General features: G+C 35.3%; 1 protein-coding gene across 1 annotated transcript; it reads left to right on the plus strand.

Annotated features, from left to right (window-relative positions):
- Positions 1–13045: 13045 nt before the first annotated feature.
- On the plus strand, positions 13046–13858 carry LOC114184671. The gene has a single exon (XM_028071986.1). It carries the CDS (start codon positions 13046–13048, stop codon positions 13856–13858), a length of 813 nt encoding a protein of 270 aa, XP_027927787.1.
- The last annotated feature ends 4417 nt before the right edge of the window (positions 13859–18275 follow it).

Consider the following 18275-nt stretch of genomic DNA (forward strand, 5'->3'; position numbering starts at 1 on the left):
ATACAATTTTACAAATGTCATCTTCAACATGTTTTATGCAACCCAACCACTCAATTCAAATAAACAATGCAATTCTAGGTTCAGAAACACAAATTCATTGCAGAACCAACAATTAAAACAAATTTCAACATGAAATAACTAAAATTAGCTTCGCTCACCTTAGCTAAAGACGTTTCTCCTCAAACAAGGATTTCCTAAGACACCAAAATGCATGAGATTCCCTAAACAAACAACGAAAACCATAATTAAAGTTCTAAGCCTACCATTAAGATCAAAGTGCATCCTTGAGTCACATGCATGCCTCTATATCCACATGCAACTCTAGAGCTTAAAACTTAAAAAAATGGCAAAAATGTGACTTACTCTACTTAACTCTTTGATTGGGTGGTTTCATAGAGCTCCTCACAAGGATTACAATTGTGATTCTTGATCATAAAAAAGATGAAGAATGAGTGAGATAAGCTAGAGAGAAGTCAGAAAGAGTTTAAAAAGTTTGATTGTAGAAAGATGGTGATTTTATACAAATGAACTTTAGTTATTAAAACCTTTATATAACTTAACCCTTTAATATTAAAATATTGTAGTTCTCTATTCTTAATAAAACCACCAATACTCTTATACTATTTTATAAGGAATCATATTCTCCCAACAAGAAAATTTTTCGACTTCGAAAAATGACTTGCTAGGGAAAGGGTGAGGATGAGGTTCTCTCATTCCTTCTTTTAACTCCCACATGACATCGCCTGACCTAGTGTTCCACCACACTCGTACCAACTCAAAACCTGACCCTTGTGCTATTTGTTCTAGTGTTCAATGGTCTAAATTGGTTGCCTTTCCCTTTGATTGCTTGGTTTTATATTCCTTTATCATCACTGATTGTTCTTCCTCTAAGTTGTTTGACCTGACACTACTCAATCCCCGTCACAAACAAATCCTCCTTTTCTTATACCTCACCAACCTCCAAAACAAATGTTCTTAACAAATCCTCAAGTGACTAAAGTGTCTTCTCAAATTGCCTATCCGATGGAGAATGATAGGCAAAATCATCCTCAAACAGCTCCTTACGCACTTTGTAGCATCTGGCAAAATGGAAAGTGAACCTAGGGTTTGTGTTCAATATGGCACTTGATGATACTTCCTATACCCTTGCTATCTCGTTCATATACAATTGAGTTGGCTTGGAGATAAGCATTCCAGGATTCACTAGTAGGAAGATAACACTATTCGTCAACTATTCATCACCACCCAAAACAACTCCGTGGCCTTAATTATTTGTGGCAAATGGGTAACAAAGTCCATAGCGTTGTCATCTCAATTCCACCCTAACACCTAAAACGGTTGTATCATACCACCTGATCTCAGATGTTTCACCTTTGCTTTCTAACCCACTAATATGCTATCATCTCTCAGCAACATCCTTGTTTAACTTATCATTTGTAGAAGCACAAACTCCTCCCTTTGAACCTAAGAACTCATCTTCTCTCATCTTGAAATCTCTAATTTGATCGGTGCCTAACAACCTTATGATATGTCTCAAACTAAGATCACACAATGACCTTCCTTTAACCATTTTAAGGAACTCATTAGTTATAGACACATGCTTACACTAATGAAGCCTCCTCACAACTTTACTCCAAGCTTAGATCCTTAAACTATCATACTAATTTTACTTCTCTAAAATTAAACCAACAACTTGAATCCTTTTTCTGCTTAAAACATCTATTATCACATTTTCGCTAATAAGATGACACCACTCTGAAGAACATATCCTTTAAGAACTTGATTTACTTCCTTCGTTTCTTGTCCACCTTCTTCTGATCAACCCATTACTTCTAACTCTTAGTGATCATTTAGAACACCTTTCTACTAACCTCATAAGGATAACACCTTGGTTGTTTTAAATAATTCCTTCTTTCTTCTCAAGGACCTCCCACTACTGAGAAACATAACCTACCATCCTTTCGTCGCCACTCTGCATCAATACACATTCCCACAAACTTATAAAACCGATAAGACACTTGAAGCTTCTTCCTTCAATGACACCCTTAAAACTTCTCTTCCTTCTCACTGTTTCCACTCATCAGATCCACCAACCCTAAGAGATACACTTTCCTTAGTCTAAACTTCCAAGTGGATAGCTTGACAAACAACCACTTCTTCAACCTCACAAACTCGGCAAGAGCCATCTTATAAAAAGCTATTGACAATGGTCCTACTCCCAACACCAAGTCAATAGTGAACTCCTCCTCTCCTCTAGGTGGTAGTCCTAACACTTGCTTTGAAAAATGTCTAGAAACTCTTTCACAAATAAGACCTTTTGCATTTATTCTTGACTAGCCACTTTAACAATAACCATTGTGAACACCCTTTTTCACTACTTGAGACCTTCCATCTCTTTCCTCATTTGGATGTGCTTTGATAGCACTACCTATCCCTCCCCTTGAGGACAAAACTTGGCGATGTGCCTTTCCTTTTAACACATTATACATTGCATCTCCGCCCGAGTTCAAACCTTCATCCCATGCGAGCCTCCTTACTTGGAACATCCCTTCCACCCTTGACTTTGATGCCAATACTGTTGAGAAGATCCAGCCACCTTCTACTGATGTTGAACTTGGCATAAACCCCTATAATACTTCATCCTCATCAAAAGACTATTTTTCCCTACTTAGGAAACACCACCCTGCCTAACTGATCCTCTAAGCTCTACTTCCTCCATACAAAAGAATGGTCTTCCTTATACACTCCAAGGTATCTACTCTTTTCATCTTTAACCTTAAACCTTCCATAACTCTCCATCTTTAGACCTCAAGCTTTGCCTAGGTGTAAAACCAAGTTGATTACTCAAACCTTGCTATGTAGCACGCACACCAATATCTCCCTCTTATTCTAACTTCTGAACTCAACTCCTCTTGCAAAACTTGTGGTATCTGATTTCAAGAAAATTTCTTGAAGCTCGCTTTGTCCAACGCCTTACCTTTGGACTCCAACATCTCAACAAATCCCCAAAATCAGAACTCAACTTTCCATGCCTACCAATAGGCAACAAATAACTCATTCTTCGAGGCAAGATGCTGCCTCAAAGACTTTCTCCATCTTCGGTAAAGGTAACCATATCAATTTAACCTTATATTTGCATTCCTCCACCACTATTCAACACTACACAAAAACCACAAAGGTGATAACTTAACTAAAAGTCGATGTTGAAACCAAAACTTAAACTACAACCTTTCTTTTAACAAGCAAACTCTTCAACATATACTATCTCAACATCTACTGACTACATAATCTACTTTCTTCCAACTACCTATTGTTTGTCACACTTCTCCACAAACTTTAAGAATTAAGAAGGAAAACATATTGGATGTAGCCATGACTTTGCACTCTCATTACTCCATTAAGATCATTTCTTTCCTAATAGTTTTAGCTTGATAACCATATTTACAATCTAAGTTCAAACACTTATATAGAAATGACATGACAAACCCAATACCCACAGGTTATCCTAAGGATGAATTGCGTCTGATACAAAAAATGTAACACCCCAAGGGAATAAGCGTTATTACTATCTCAGGTTATATATAATTGAGTATAGAACAAACCTAACCATAGGAAGGAGATCTAGACATACACAAATACAAAATCATAGCAATAGTCATAGTCTTTAACAATTAAGTTCCTCCAAAATCTTCTATAGACATTTTTCATTTTTTTAGAAAATGTCATCAGACCACGAGCTATACTAAATATTCTATATTATGTGTAACATCCCTAAGGAATATTACTTATTTTAAATAAATAAATTTTCCAATTAAAATAAATACCACATTAATTATAACTATTTTCCAAAAACGCGGGAAATTTCAAATCATAATTAGTACCATACATAATCCAAATGTACCAAAGCGTTATTTACAAATGATATTAAAATTTAACATAGAAAATATTTACATCAAAAACAAAACAGTAAAGTTTCTTTCAAAATCCCAAGTGGCCCACGCTCTCCGTCTCTAAGCAGCTCCTGGCTCACCTGTCACATCATCTGCTCCCGGATAATAAATTATCCGATCATCGCCATACACACACATATAGGGTGAGCTATGCACAATAAAACATAAACAGATATATATGAAATAAATATGCTTCCCCACCCAAAATAATATAAGTACGAACTCATAATTTCCAAATCACCCAACCATGACCTCATAGTCCTTCATGAGTCATATGCATGAACTAGGTCTTGGGACTTCCCTATGCTCCCACGAAACTAACTCTCTCGTGGTCCAACCCTATAAGCCTATCCCGCTCATAGTCCTGCCCTACAGACTCCTCATCTGTAGTAAAGCATCCAAGTCTCTCACTTGGACCCTGACACACACGCAATCACCATACTATGGACTCCCCGCCCAATAGTAGCCGACGGGAACATCACAGTTCCTTGCCCATCGTGCGCCCGACACATACAATCACCATACTAAAGACTCCTCGCCCAATAGTAGCCGATGGGAACTCAACCAGTTCCATGCCCATCATGTGTCCAACCACCGAGCACATCCCAGACCCCCTAATGGACTTAGTCCTTCAAGCCCAAACATCACACCACATACATATACAATCCATCTTTATGATAAACAACCAGAACACACACTCATAACCACATGAAACATAGTAACTTGCATAAAATCGCTTAAGCTATGGACCTCTCGCCCAAGCTAAGCCCCCAACCTCGCTTAGGCTAGCCCACCTCGCCTGAGCGAGCTTAAAACAGCAACAACACCAAGTTATCTCGCTTAGGCGAGATCCTCTCGCTTGGGCTAGTTCATCCCTCGCCCAAAAACACAATTCAACTCGCCTGGGCTAAAATACACGCAAAACACCACATCTGACCATTACATCTCGTTTAGGCGAGGTCATCTCGCCTAAGCGAGACCCTAGTTCGCTCAAAACCCACGAACCCTCGCTTAGATGAGAAATCGCGCTCAGAACCCTCATCTCACTTCACGATTCCGCTTAGGCGAGCGCCTCTCGCCTGAGCGAGAGACAGTTCGCTCAACACCGATACTGGGTCGCCTAGGCGAACCAATACTCAACGCGAGACCCTGCATCTCTCGCCTAGGCGAGATGGACTCGCTTGGGCGAAAATTGCAGAAACCCCCCTCTGATCACACGCAAAAACAACCAGAATACGTACACTCACAACAACAACAGAACCCAATACGTTAAAATCAACAACACATATTATGAACATGGTATATCTCCCATTTGATTCACCAAACCGGGAGGGTTTGACAATACACAGCCACATACAGTACCAAAGACCCTCATAAAATTACACCAAACACAAAAAGACTTTATGCGCATGATCAACCAACCAAGTTCTCTCACACATTGCACCTTTTACAAAAAAATTCATTCAACACTTCAACCAATTGACAAAAACGCAGATGCACATACAATATTCGTACAATAAACTCAGCACCCCTAACCTGGATTATTGGATTAAAGTTTGAGATGAGGAATTCTAGATTCGCGCTCTCCCTCTTGGTCCAGCCCTTGCACACTCAACTCTTCTCACACTCTCCAATTCGTGCTTCTCACTCTAGCAGTCCACCACAATTGGCAAAACCCTTACCTTTACCTAAAGTTTTGCTTTTATAGGTGCCTTTAAAATGGGTTATAAAAATAAAACAGGATTGGCTTTAGTGTGGGCTTAATGGCTATTCAAGTTCTCTAGTGAGTTGATTTTTCAGCCCCTACTGGTTACCCTTCTGCTAGGTTTTCTTTACCCTTTCACATTCACGCCACATCTAATAATTAGCAAAAATAAAGCTTATGCTTTACCCACCAAGGTTTGAACCCGTGACCTCCCATACATAAGGCCAAAGCACAACCACTATGCCAATTCATATTTGGTGATACCTTCCAATCAAAAACAACTTACATCATCAATCCCATACACATACATATTATAAAAAGGTAATAATAAAATAACCACAGATAACTGACATACATAGGACTCAAACCCAAATCCTCTCACACAACCAAGGTACTCTCAACCATTTGAGCTAGTACTTTTCCACATCACATTAAACCACAATTAATGCCATAAAGGCGCCTTTTACCCGTATTTATTAATTAATTAATTATTTAATTAATTAATTTTTCCCGGGTCTTACATTATGTACATCTAACAAACCAAGAAAACAGACACTACCCCAAAGCGCATCCACTCTTACTAGCTATTACCACTAGCTCATGAAACATCCTCTACTCATGCCAAAATGACGATCATCGCAAAGGTAAAGAAAACACACAACAATAAAAAAAAGAGGGTAAGCTAATGCTAACAAGAACATACATAGATAGTTTATAACTTAATATCTCAACCAATTCAAAACATAGGGGATACAGTCATCACACCATTCATAGACACCTAAGTAAATTAGAATACTAAACTCGATGTCCGAATTTACTATAGGAACACCACCATAGAACTTACACACAAGAATCCTAGAATTATGCCAAACACATATGCCACTAAAGAATCAACACACGAGACCCCTGAAATTACGCCAAACACATACGCCACTAGAGAATCTACACACGAGACCCTGGAATTAAGCCAAATACGTACACCACCAGAGAATTTTCACACCAGACCCCTAGAATTACGACAAACACATATGCCACCAAAGAATCTATGCATGAGACCTCTAGAATTACGCCAAACACATAGTTTCATCCACAAACATGATTCCATATCAAATTCAAAATACCAAACAATCACTCATATTTGTATTCATCCATATTAAGCAATATCATGTTTGTGATCAATTACAATCATCATACTTTTTCATACATGATCACACCATTAACAAGCCCACATCACCGCAGTTTCATAGATCATTGTACTTCTGCATATTCATCATTTAATCCATAAAAAATTCTATAAACAACCATATATTTTCTTTTATTCCAAAATCAAACATAAGAGACTCAAATTTCTAACTACATACATCAAATCAAAGATCCCACCGGTTAAAGTAAAGAATCATGTTTCTAAGATCAGCTGTCAAAATTTCAGCTCAATCTGACGGTTAACGAAGCAGGAATCCAAATTTTCTCAATGCGACTTAGAATAGAAAAACACAACTCTACAACTGGTAATCGATTACAAATATGCTATAATCGATTACCAAAGTCATATTTTTGAAGATAACACAATTATGCAAGTATTAATTGATTACCAACGAGATGTAATCGATTACCAGAGCCAAATTGGTCTGTCGATACAAAAAAACCTACATATTTAAGCCAACACCAACCTCACCAACCAGTTAGGCAATCCAAAATCAAATTTTAAGCCACATTTCGAAATTCGATCAATAGTAACCAAAATCACACATTACCACTCGCTCATACTATATGAAAATTCAAACCCATAAGCTATAATAGTCCATAATTTCACGACACACACACCCACACTCATGCTTTCTAATTCATTCTTAAAATCTTGCAGTTTGACAATGCAACCATACCAAAATGCCATTCCACATATCCTACAAGTTACAAGCACATCAATTAGTATTAAAGTCATTCTAAACCAGCCATCAAAATATACCAATTTAACAAATTTCCCTTCAAGATGTTTTATGCAACCCAATCACTCAATTCAAATAAACAATGCAATTTCAGGTTTAGAAACACAAATACATCATACAATCGGTAGTTAAAACGAAATTCAACATGAAATAACTAAAATTAACTTGCCTCACCTTAGCCAAAAACGTTTTTGCCCAAACAAGGATTTCCTAGAATACCAAACCACACGGGATCCCCTAGATAAACAACGAAAACCATAATTAAAGTTCTAAGCCTACCATTAAGATTAGAGAGTAACATAGAGTCGTCAATGACAACCTTAAGTCACATGCATGGCTCTAGAACCACATGCAACTCTAGGGCTTAAAACTTAAAAAGAGGGCCAAAATGTGACTTACTCTACTTGACTCTTTGATCAGGTGGTTTCGTAAAGCTCTTCACAATGATTACAACTGCGATTCTTGATTATGTAAGAGATGAAGAATAAGTGAGATAAATTAGAGAGAAGTCAGAGAAAGTTTAAAGAGTTTGGTTGTAGAGAGACGATGATTTTATATAAATGAACTTCAATTATTGAGACCTTTATATAACTTAACTCTTTAATATTAAAATATTGTAGTGTTCTAGTTTTTATAAAACCACCAATACTTTTATACTATTTTATAGGATATCACATTCTTTAACTAAAAATTTCAATTATTTTATTTGAGTAGGAAAAAAAATTCAATAGTAAAAACATACTTTATCCATTTATTTATTACTTGGAAAACTAGTGCTTCCTTGTAACTCACAGAAATTGGAAAAGTTCAAATGTGTTTGATGTTTTATAAATATATTTTTAGTTTTAGTTTCTGCCAAAAAAAAATTGAAACTTTTTATTTCTATAATATTTATTGTCTCATTTAGTCCCTAACTTATTTCATAAAAAGAAAAAAGATCCAATAATATAATGAAAAATGATTATCTCTTTTAACATGCTCTCTCTATCATAGTTATGAAACGTTAGATCTATCTAACAACTTAAATTAAGTGGTTCTAATTGAAAAATTAAGTGCAAAGTTGTCGTTTTGTTAGAGTTGATAGAAGATATTTATCATTGTCCATTTTTACTTTTTTTCTTTGACTATTGATTTTTATTGTTGAGGTAAAAAGTGAAGGGACATTGTTTCTTGTTATTTTTGAGAAGTGAAAAATTCAAGTTTCAATTTGAATCAATAGAAGTGTGGGTTCAGATATCTCTGGTTCATTCAAATCTTTATGGGGCACTTGTTGACAAGAAAGATCATCTAAAATAAGTCTTCTAGTTGCAACTATGTTTATGCTTCTGATTTATGTGACATTGTTTAAGTGAAAGAGACAAACATACCTATTTGAATATTTTAAAGTGAATTGATTAAAAATTTAACATAAAAATTGTGATTAAACCAAATGATTAAAAAGTGTGATGAAAAATTGTGATTAAAATTTGAGATACTTCATAATATGTTTAACAATGGTATAGTGAGATTTGAGAGATTAGCCGTGAACTGGTAAATCTTGTTCATAGCATAACTAATTTTAGGGCGAGTCAGGGTGACATAGTAAAAAGCACCCATGATAGATATGTATATGAGAAAATAAATCAACTCCATGTTTAGAAACCTTACAATTAATTACCATTGGAGAAGAAATAGGATAGCTTCAACATATTTGTTTTGCGTAGCAAATCTCTTATATATTTGGTTTGAGTCATGAAAATAGATGTATCAAATAAGTATTTGACTTCAAGACCAAGAAAATAGTCCAGTCATCTCTGTTTTTTCAAAGAGAAAGCAACATGGAGTTTGATGTAATAGAATGAATGAGTTCAGGAGAGTTACTAGCGATGACAATATTATCTACATAAACCAGAGAATAAACTACTTGTAATTGTTTTCTGTAAACAAATAGAGATGAGTCATAGGTATGGCTGATAATGCCAAGTTGGTGAAGTGTTTGTTGTCTATGAAACCACTGACGAGTTGCTTGCTTGAGACCACATATAGCTTTATTTAATTTACAAACAAGAGTCTTATCTTTCACTTCAAAGCTAAGTGGTTGAACCATATAAACAATTCCCTCAAGAAAGCCATTTAAAAATACATTATTAACATCTATCTGAAACAATTTTCATCCATAGGAAACAAGAGTGATGACAACTCTAATTGTGACAAGTTTCACAACTTGAGAGAATGTCTCATGAAAATCAAATCCATGTATTTGATGAAAACCTGATGCCATCATTCTTGCTTTGTATTTATTAATTAAACCATTACATTTTCCTTGACTCAAACCACCCATTTACTCTTAATTGCCTGTCTATTAAAGGGTAAAGGAACTAAATCCCAAGTATGTTGCTTGATGAGAGCATCATATTCTCGTTACATTGTAGTAGACCAATTACCATATTTCAAAGATTGTTTCACAACTTTCAGTTCACAATGAGAAAGAAGTAGGGAAGGACAAACTTTGTGTGAGATAATACCAGACTTAGACGGAGTCTGCATGGGATGAATATTAGTAGGAATAATAATCATGGTAGTCAAAATCGAGATCTTACTCAAGATGAGAAAGGAAAATATAAATCGTAAATCGGAAGATTGTAACATGGATCATAAGATCCTACAAATTTTATTGTCACCTAAAATTCATATGTAAAATATTTTCTTAATCTTTAAAGAGCATATTTTTTAATCTAATAAAAGGAGGGAATAATAGGGGCTATTATTTTTTAATCCCACTTTTTTATTTTTTTAATGTTAAATGCCACTTTTTTAAACGTAAGAGAGAGGGAGATAGTAACTTTTTACTTTTACATGCAACTTTTACTCTATAGGTTTCATGGTACAGCTTTTATGGCGTAGGTTTTTACTTTTCAAAAATGGGCTTTTAAAATTGGGCTTTTGGAAGTTTAAAAGATTAGGTTAAAGATTTAAGGTTTTAAAAATGTGTCTTAGTTTCGTCACCCTCACAAAGAGAGGTTGTGTGAGATGCAAAAGTTGTTACTACGAGATGTGAAAGTTGCTATTGTGAGATGCGAAAAGTCGTCGTCGATGTTGCCGTGAGAGTCGATGTTGCAAGAGTCGCCGTTGATAGAGGGCGCTGCCGCTGCCGCCACAAGGTCTATCTGATCATCTTTCCTCATTGTTGGAAGGGATTGCAAGAGAAGCACTATCACAATAGGAAGGGACTGCATCACCGGAATCGCCGCTCCCAACCGAGTTGCGATTTACAACGGGGATCCAACACGATCCTTGAAGATCGCATGTTTTAAGTGGAATGAGATCGGAGAGGATGCAAAAGATCGTAGTATCGTACTATCTTACATTTTGGGTCATGATTTTGACAACCATTATAGTAATATTCTGACAAGCTTCATTATTATTAGTAGTAGGAGCAGTATAAGACATAAATATAGAAAATGATGAATGTTGTTGTAAGCTAACAAAAACAAGATTAGATGTCACAATGGTAAACATGTGATGGGGTGTAAGATTAGGATTCCAAGTGAAATACTACTCCAAATCTTTAACAGTATTAGGAGTGTTAGCACAAAGGCAAGTGTAAAGAATTTCTTCTTCATTAAACCAAATATCCTTTGAAATGTAAACTTTACCACTAGAGCACAAACATTTATAGCCTTTATGTATTTGAGAATACCTTAAAAATGTACACAATATTAGGAGTGTTAGCACAAAGACAAGTGTAAAAAATTTCTTCTTCATTAAACCGAACATCCTTTGAAATGTAAACTTTACCATTAGGGCACAAACATTTATAGCCTTTATGTATTTGAGAATACCTTAAAAATATACACTCCTCTGACCGAAAATCAAGTTTATGAAAATGACAAGGTTTTAAAAGAGGAAAACATGCACATCCAAAAACTTTGAAACAAGCAAAATCTGGATCTTTACCAAAGAGTATAAAATAAGGAACAATAAATTTTAAAGAAGTTGTAGGAAGTCTATTAATAAGATAAACAAATATATAAAGCCATAAGCCCAAAAGTTTAGAGCTAGAGAAGATTTATGCAATAGAAAAGCTTTATATAATAGAGTAAAACCAAGATCAACCATATGTTTATGTTTCCATCAGTGTTGTTTAATATCGGCCATGGCGCCGATATGGCGGAAACCGGTAGCGGTTTTTCGGCCAGCCGCCATAACAAGGCGGGGGCGAATCGAAATTTCCGTGGCGGCTCGTGGCAACCGTTTTGTGTGTGGCGGGTGGCGGTTGCGGAGCGCTTGTGGCGAAAATCTCGGACAGCAGGAGAAGAGAGAAAAGAGAAGAAAGAAGGAGAAGAAAGGAGTTGTGCAGTGGCGTGTTGGTTGCATGAAGAAAGAGAAGATAGCAAAAAAACTAAAAACCTAAACCTAATAAACCTAATTGGTTTGAAATTGGGCCTTGGCCCACTTCCCCCATCCAAATTTCTTCATTCACCCATTTAATATTCATTAATATTCAGCCACGATCAAACGTCCATATTTTGTCACTGTTACCTCATTTCAACTCTGACCATCCAAATTTCTTCATTCACCCATTTAATATTTATTAATATTCAGCCACGATCAAACGTCCATATTTTTTCACTGTTACCTAATTTCAACTCTGATTCTGTCCATATTTTTCCACTGTTACCTCATTTCAACTCTGATTCTGTTTTTATTCTATTCCCAGATAATAAACTTAAAAATTTGATTACGTCCAAATTACTCTTCTCTTATGATTTTATTTTTCTACCATAATTTCAGTTACCATATTTATTTTTTAAAATCTAAGCCTGGCCCATTAAACTAATATTTAACCTAGTCTTGTGTAAAACTTTCTTCATTCTCCATTATTTTATTCTATTCAGCAGCAAAAGTCCTTAAAGTTTTCCTACTTGTCGTTGTCACCACTGCAACCAGTTGTCACCCACTGCCACCAACTGCCATCGCCGGCCGCCACCGCCATCAAGTTTGTTTTTTTTTTTCAATTTTTTTTATTTATCTTTTCTATTTGTCTAATTTTACTATAATTATTTTGTAAAAAATATACCTATTTTTCAGCAATAATAATGGCCAATGATAATGATCCTTCAAGAACATCCCAAAGGAGTGATCCAGGATGGAAATATTGTCATCTGATGGATGAATCAAATTTAAATACAACTATTTGCAATTATTGTGGGAAAGTTATGAAAGGAGGAGTTACTAGAGCAAAAGAACATCTCATGGCAAAGAAGGGCAATGTTGCTGCTTGCACCAAAACTCCGAAAAATGTGAGAGAAGAACTTTGAAAATTATATAAAGAAAAAGCAGATAGCTCCTCTATCAATCCTAGATATAATGCAACCAATGATAACCATGAGAGTGAAGATGAAGTTGAAATTTTTACGGCTAGCAATGATAAAGGGAAAAATAGCGGTGGAAGGAAAGGACCAATGGATATGTTCTGCAGAAATCCAGTCGCTGCGATAGAGAAGAGAAAAAAGGAAAAACTAAGGCAAGCTAACATCAAAGAGGCATGTGACAAAAATTTAAAGGCCTCGGTTCATCAATATATTGCTCGATTTTGGTACCAAGCAGGCTTGTCATTCAACCTTGTGAAATTGAAAAGTTTTCAAGATATGATTGATGTCATAGGTGCTTATGGACCCAATTTACCCACGTCTAGTTATCATGAAATCAGAGTTCCGCTTCTCAACAAGGAAGTTGAGTACATTGAGAAGTTGTTGCAAGATCATAAATTGCAGTGGAGCAAACATGGTTGCTCTATTATGTCAGATGCATGGACTCATCGAAAGCAACTATGCTTGATTAACTTTTTGGTGAGCTCCCCTGCAGGGACAATGTTTGTCAAGTCCATTGATGGTTCAAACTTTGTGAAGACAGGAGAAAAACTATTTCAGATGCTTGATTCCCTTATGGAGGAAATTGGAGAAGAAAATATTGTTCAAGTTATAACAGATAATGGGAGCAATTATGTGTTGGCTGGTAAGTTGTTAGAAGAGAAAATACCTCATCTCTATTGGACTCCTTGTGCTGCCCATTGTATAGATTTGATGCTTGAGGATATTGGAAAGCTTCCTTTGATAAAGAAGAAAATTCAAAGAGGAATTATTCTTGTTGGCTTTATCTATAGCCATTCTAGTACCTTGAGTTTGTTGAGACAATTTACAAATAAGAGGGAATTAGTAAGACATGCAGTTACAAGGTTTGCTACCTCCTATTTATCATTACAAAGGTTGCATTAAGAGAAGGGAAGTTTGAGAAAGATGTTCACTTTTGATGAATGGAGCAATAACAAGCTATCAAAGGAAGCCATGGGGAGGGAGGCTACAAAAATTGTTCTTATGCCTTCATTTTGGAATCAAGTATTATTTACTCTCAAAGTCATGGGTCCTCTTGTTCATGTGCTTCGTTTAGTTGATGGGGAAAGAAAAGCAGCTATGGGTTATATATATGAAGCAATGGAGAAAGCCAAGGAAACAATAGTGAAGTCATTCAACAAGGATGAAAGTAAATACAATGATGTATTTACAATTATTGATAATAGATGGACATGTCAACTTCATCGCCCCTTGCATGCTGCTGGTCACTTTTTGAACCCAAAGTTCTTTTATTCCAACCCAGACATGAAATATGATTTGGAAGTTATAAATGGATTATATGATTGCATTAGGAGGTTGGTGCCAAGTAAAGATGTGCAGCAAAAAATTTTAACTGAGTTGCCTTTTTATAAAAGTGCAAATGGACTCTTTGGTGATGATTTTGCTAAAGAATCAAGGAAAATCACAGCCCCAGGTAAGACACTTAAACACTTTTTAAATTGTGCTAAGATATAATGGTTACATTCTAAGCTACCTTCGTTGCTTGTGTAGCTCAATAGTGGAAGAATTATGGGCATGCAGCTCCCAACTTACAAAAACTAGCTATCAAGATTTTAAGGTTGACATGTAGTTGATCGAGATGTGAGCGCAATTGGAGTGTTTTTGAGCAAGTAATAAGACAACTCATTTCATTATTATATTAGTTTGTAAGTTGTAGAAAGAAATTAATTTACATATTACTTATTCACATTGCAGATTCATTCAAAGAAAAGGAATAGACTGGACCACAAAAGGTTGCATGATTTGGTTTACATAAAGTATAATCAACAACTTGCTCAAAGATACAATATTAGGGATGAAATAGACCCTATTTTATTGAATGACATTAATGAATGTAATGAGTGGTTAGTGGGAGAAGTTGATGATGATAACGATAATGAAGAGGGAGGTAATGATTTGGTTTTTCATGATGATCCCACTCTTAATTGGGCAATTGTTTATGAAGCTTCAGGTATTGGAGAACCAGTAGTTTATACAAGGAGACAAGCAACTAATAAAAGAAAGCAACCATCAAGTGATGGTATTGTTATTGGATCTTCCCATGCTTCTAAGAAAGGTCCAGGTGCAACTCCAACTCCAACTCCAACACAATCTAAGAAGGGTAAAGAGAGGACTCAAATTCAAGTTCAAAATGAATTGCATGATAGCTCTGATTCCGAGTTTGAAAGATTACTTAACTTTGACAAGAGTCTCTCAGAAGGGGAAGAGAAGGAGGGATATGCCCCATTGGATGATGACATTGAAGACAATTATATTAGAGTTGAAGAAGAATATGATGATTAGAAAGAAACTTAATACATACATTTAATGATTTTTTGCTATTTTATGTTTTGAACTTTAAATTTGTAGTGTTTTGAATTTTTATACATAATATCATTACTTTTTCATTAAAATTATATGTGGTGGTATTATATTTTGTTTATAAAGGTTATGGTTTCCGTTATAATTACTTCTGCCATAACCCGTTATGATTTCCGTTATAACTTTATAAAGGTTTTTAGGGTTGCCAATATTTTCCGTTATCCGATATCAATAACACTGGTTTCCATTCAACAACTTCGTTTAGATTATGTGTATATGGACAAACAAGTCTATGATTAATATCGTAAGCAACTAAAAGCTTAGTGAATGGTTTGTACTCTCCACCCAAATCAGATTGAAAATTTTTATTTTTAAACCAAGTTGCAACCTAACAAATTGCTTAAAATTCTGAAATATTGACATTGTGTCACCTTTAGATTTAATTGGAAAGATCCAAGTATATCTAGAATAAGCATCAATAAATGATACATAATATTTATAATATTTGTATCCTGCAAAAGATGTAAAATGAGCAGGTCCCCAAAGATAAGTAAACAATAATTCTAAAGGTGAATCAACTTTATTTGGCAACAAGAATTTGCAATGTTTTAGTACAATTTGTAGAATACAATTATTATGCTGGCCAAGTCTATTATGCCATGCATGAACAATGTTATCTACACAATACACATTATTCAAACTGGAATTACAACTAGAAGAGACAGAAAAAGAAAACCACAAAAGATGAAACTAGACATTATTTGAAGTATAAAGTTCATCATCACCAACAACACCTTGAAGGAGAATATTATTTGTCCCCTGAGATTTAACAAAACAATGGTTAGGATGAAACTCAAAGAAAACTAAATTATCTTTGGAAAATTGACTAACACTTGACATGTTTTTAGTAATGGGAAGACCACGTCACAAATTGTTTAATTTGAGAAGGACATTAGGACCATAAGAGGAGGAAAATGAAGAGAAACCAACACCACAAATATTCAGACCTGCACCATTGCCTATGAAAATTTGATCAGGACCATCAAATTATTGAAACTGTTTGATATTTTGAGGTTCACTCGTAACATGAAACTTGGCCCAAAATCTTGTATCCAGGTTGTATTGTTGTCCTCTTGAGAAGTAGACTTTGTGAGCATTGCAGTAGGTTGAGTACTTTCCGGTGTTTCCAGACTTAATATTAGGATTTATCCATATGTTGGAAGTCCTTTGTGAACTAGTTGAATAAGGAACAGACTGTTGTGTGGCTGGATCAATAAAATATAGACTCATGAGGTTGATAAGAGATGTCAGATAAAAAATGGAAAACGTTAGCAGTATGACCAAATTTAAGACAAATTTGGCACTAAAAATCCACCATGACCTCTTCCAAAACCACTACACAAAAAGATGTTCCAATTGTATATTTGGAACCACCACGACCACGTCCAAAAGAAGCTTTGAGTGTAATTGAGTGAAGGTGAAACCAAATTCTGTGATTCTTGAGGATAACAACTGAGATGTGTTTCATGTCTATAAATGAGAGCTTCAATTTTAGTGATAGAAGGAGGACATTTCTTGCTTTCAATTACTGACACAGCAAGTGCATAACTAGAAGGAAGACCTTCGAGAAGTGCATCAACATGTTTCTTATGTGTTACAAGCACACCTACACCAACAAGTTCTCAATATAACCTTTAATTTTAAGAAGATAATCTTCCATGGATTTAGACTCTAGTTTTACAATACACATTGCAGTACGCAATTGTTGTATACGAGATTTAGTTTGCAGACCAAAATATTCATGAATTGTGTCTCAAACTTCATAAGAATGAGTTGCATCAAGCCTACACGACAGAATAGACTTTGAAAGTGTAGATTGGAACCAAACAAGTAGAGTCTGGTCCGAACTTTCCAAGCTTCATATGCATGATTAACAATATCAAGTGTTCTATCATGTTCAATGAGGAATAATTGGATTTTCAACAAATCGTTGGAATTTGTGAGACTTAATCACTGGTTCAACATACTGCCTTTTGTGAAGATAATTTGTATCATCCAATTTCTCAGCAATTGAAGCGGAAAATTCATTGAAGCAGAAGCCATAACTCCAACCGAAGAGATTACGTAATGCAAACGTAAGAATCTCAAAGTGAGAAAATAGAAGACAATCCCTGAACCGAACCATTGAACAAAAGGAAAGGACTCGTGACGAAATTGTGAGAGAAAGGCGTGAGCCAAAAACTGAGAAAGAATAGGTGCGAACTTGAGTTAACCACAATTAGTGAACGAGAGGCCCGAGCAAAAGCAGAACAAAATTTCAATCGCAACTTGAATTAACCACGAAATCAATCACGAACAAGAAAGTGAGACAACTGCACTGATTAAAATCCTCAAAACAACAAGTCCGAAGAAAAATCAACGAGAACGGACAAACGAAACTTTAATTCACAAAGCATCGCTACAATTGACGAACATCACGAGCTCAAAACGAAGAGAAAACACATTTCACCGATTGAAACTTGAACTAGGTAAAGCGAAAGCAAAGTTCAAGAGAATGGATCAATGTAAAAGACGCTCTAAATATCATGTTGAAGCACTAGAACGAAAGAAACATATATTGAATTGAACTAAATTTTATTTAATGAATATCACACTTGAATGCTTTGTACAGCTTGTATTTATACTACACGATACAATATGTACACTGGTACAAGAGATTTAAAACTAATAATGATTGACTATGGTTGACCATTGACCATAGTAAACCATTAACTATTAACTTTACACTAACATTATAAAAATTTAAAATTATTTAAAATCCCAATCATTGACTTTCTAATTAATAATTATTATTGAGTACTGCAGACAATTTGCAATTTTTTTAACTGCTATAGTTATCCACCACTGGTGTCTATACAGCTGCATTGACTTTCTAACCTATAATCAACTTTTAACAGTATATTACAGTGCATAAACATCT

This window comes from Vigna unguiculata, chromosome 5 (genome assembly GCF_004118075.2).
Source record: "Vigna unguiculata cultivar IT97K-499-35 chromosome 5, ASM411807v1, whole genome shotgun sequence".
In the NCBI taxonomy this organism is placed as follows: Eukaryota; Viridiplantae; Streptophyta; class Magnoliopsida; order Fabales; family Fabaceae; genus Vigna; species Vigna unguiculata.

Excerpts from the sequence above, each read along its gene's own strand:
- LOC114184671 (XM_028071986.1), top strand. The coding sequence starts at position 13,046 with ATGGATATGTTCTGCAGAAATCCAGTCGCTGCGATAGAGAAGAGAAAA.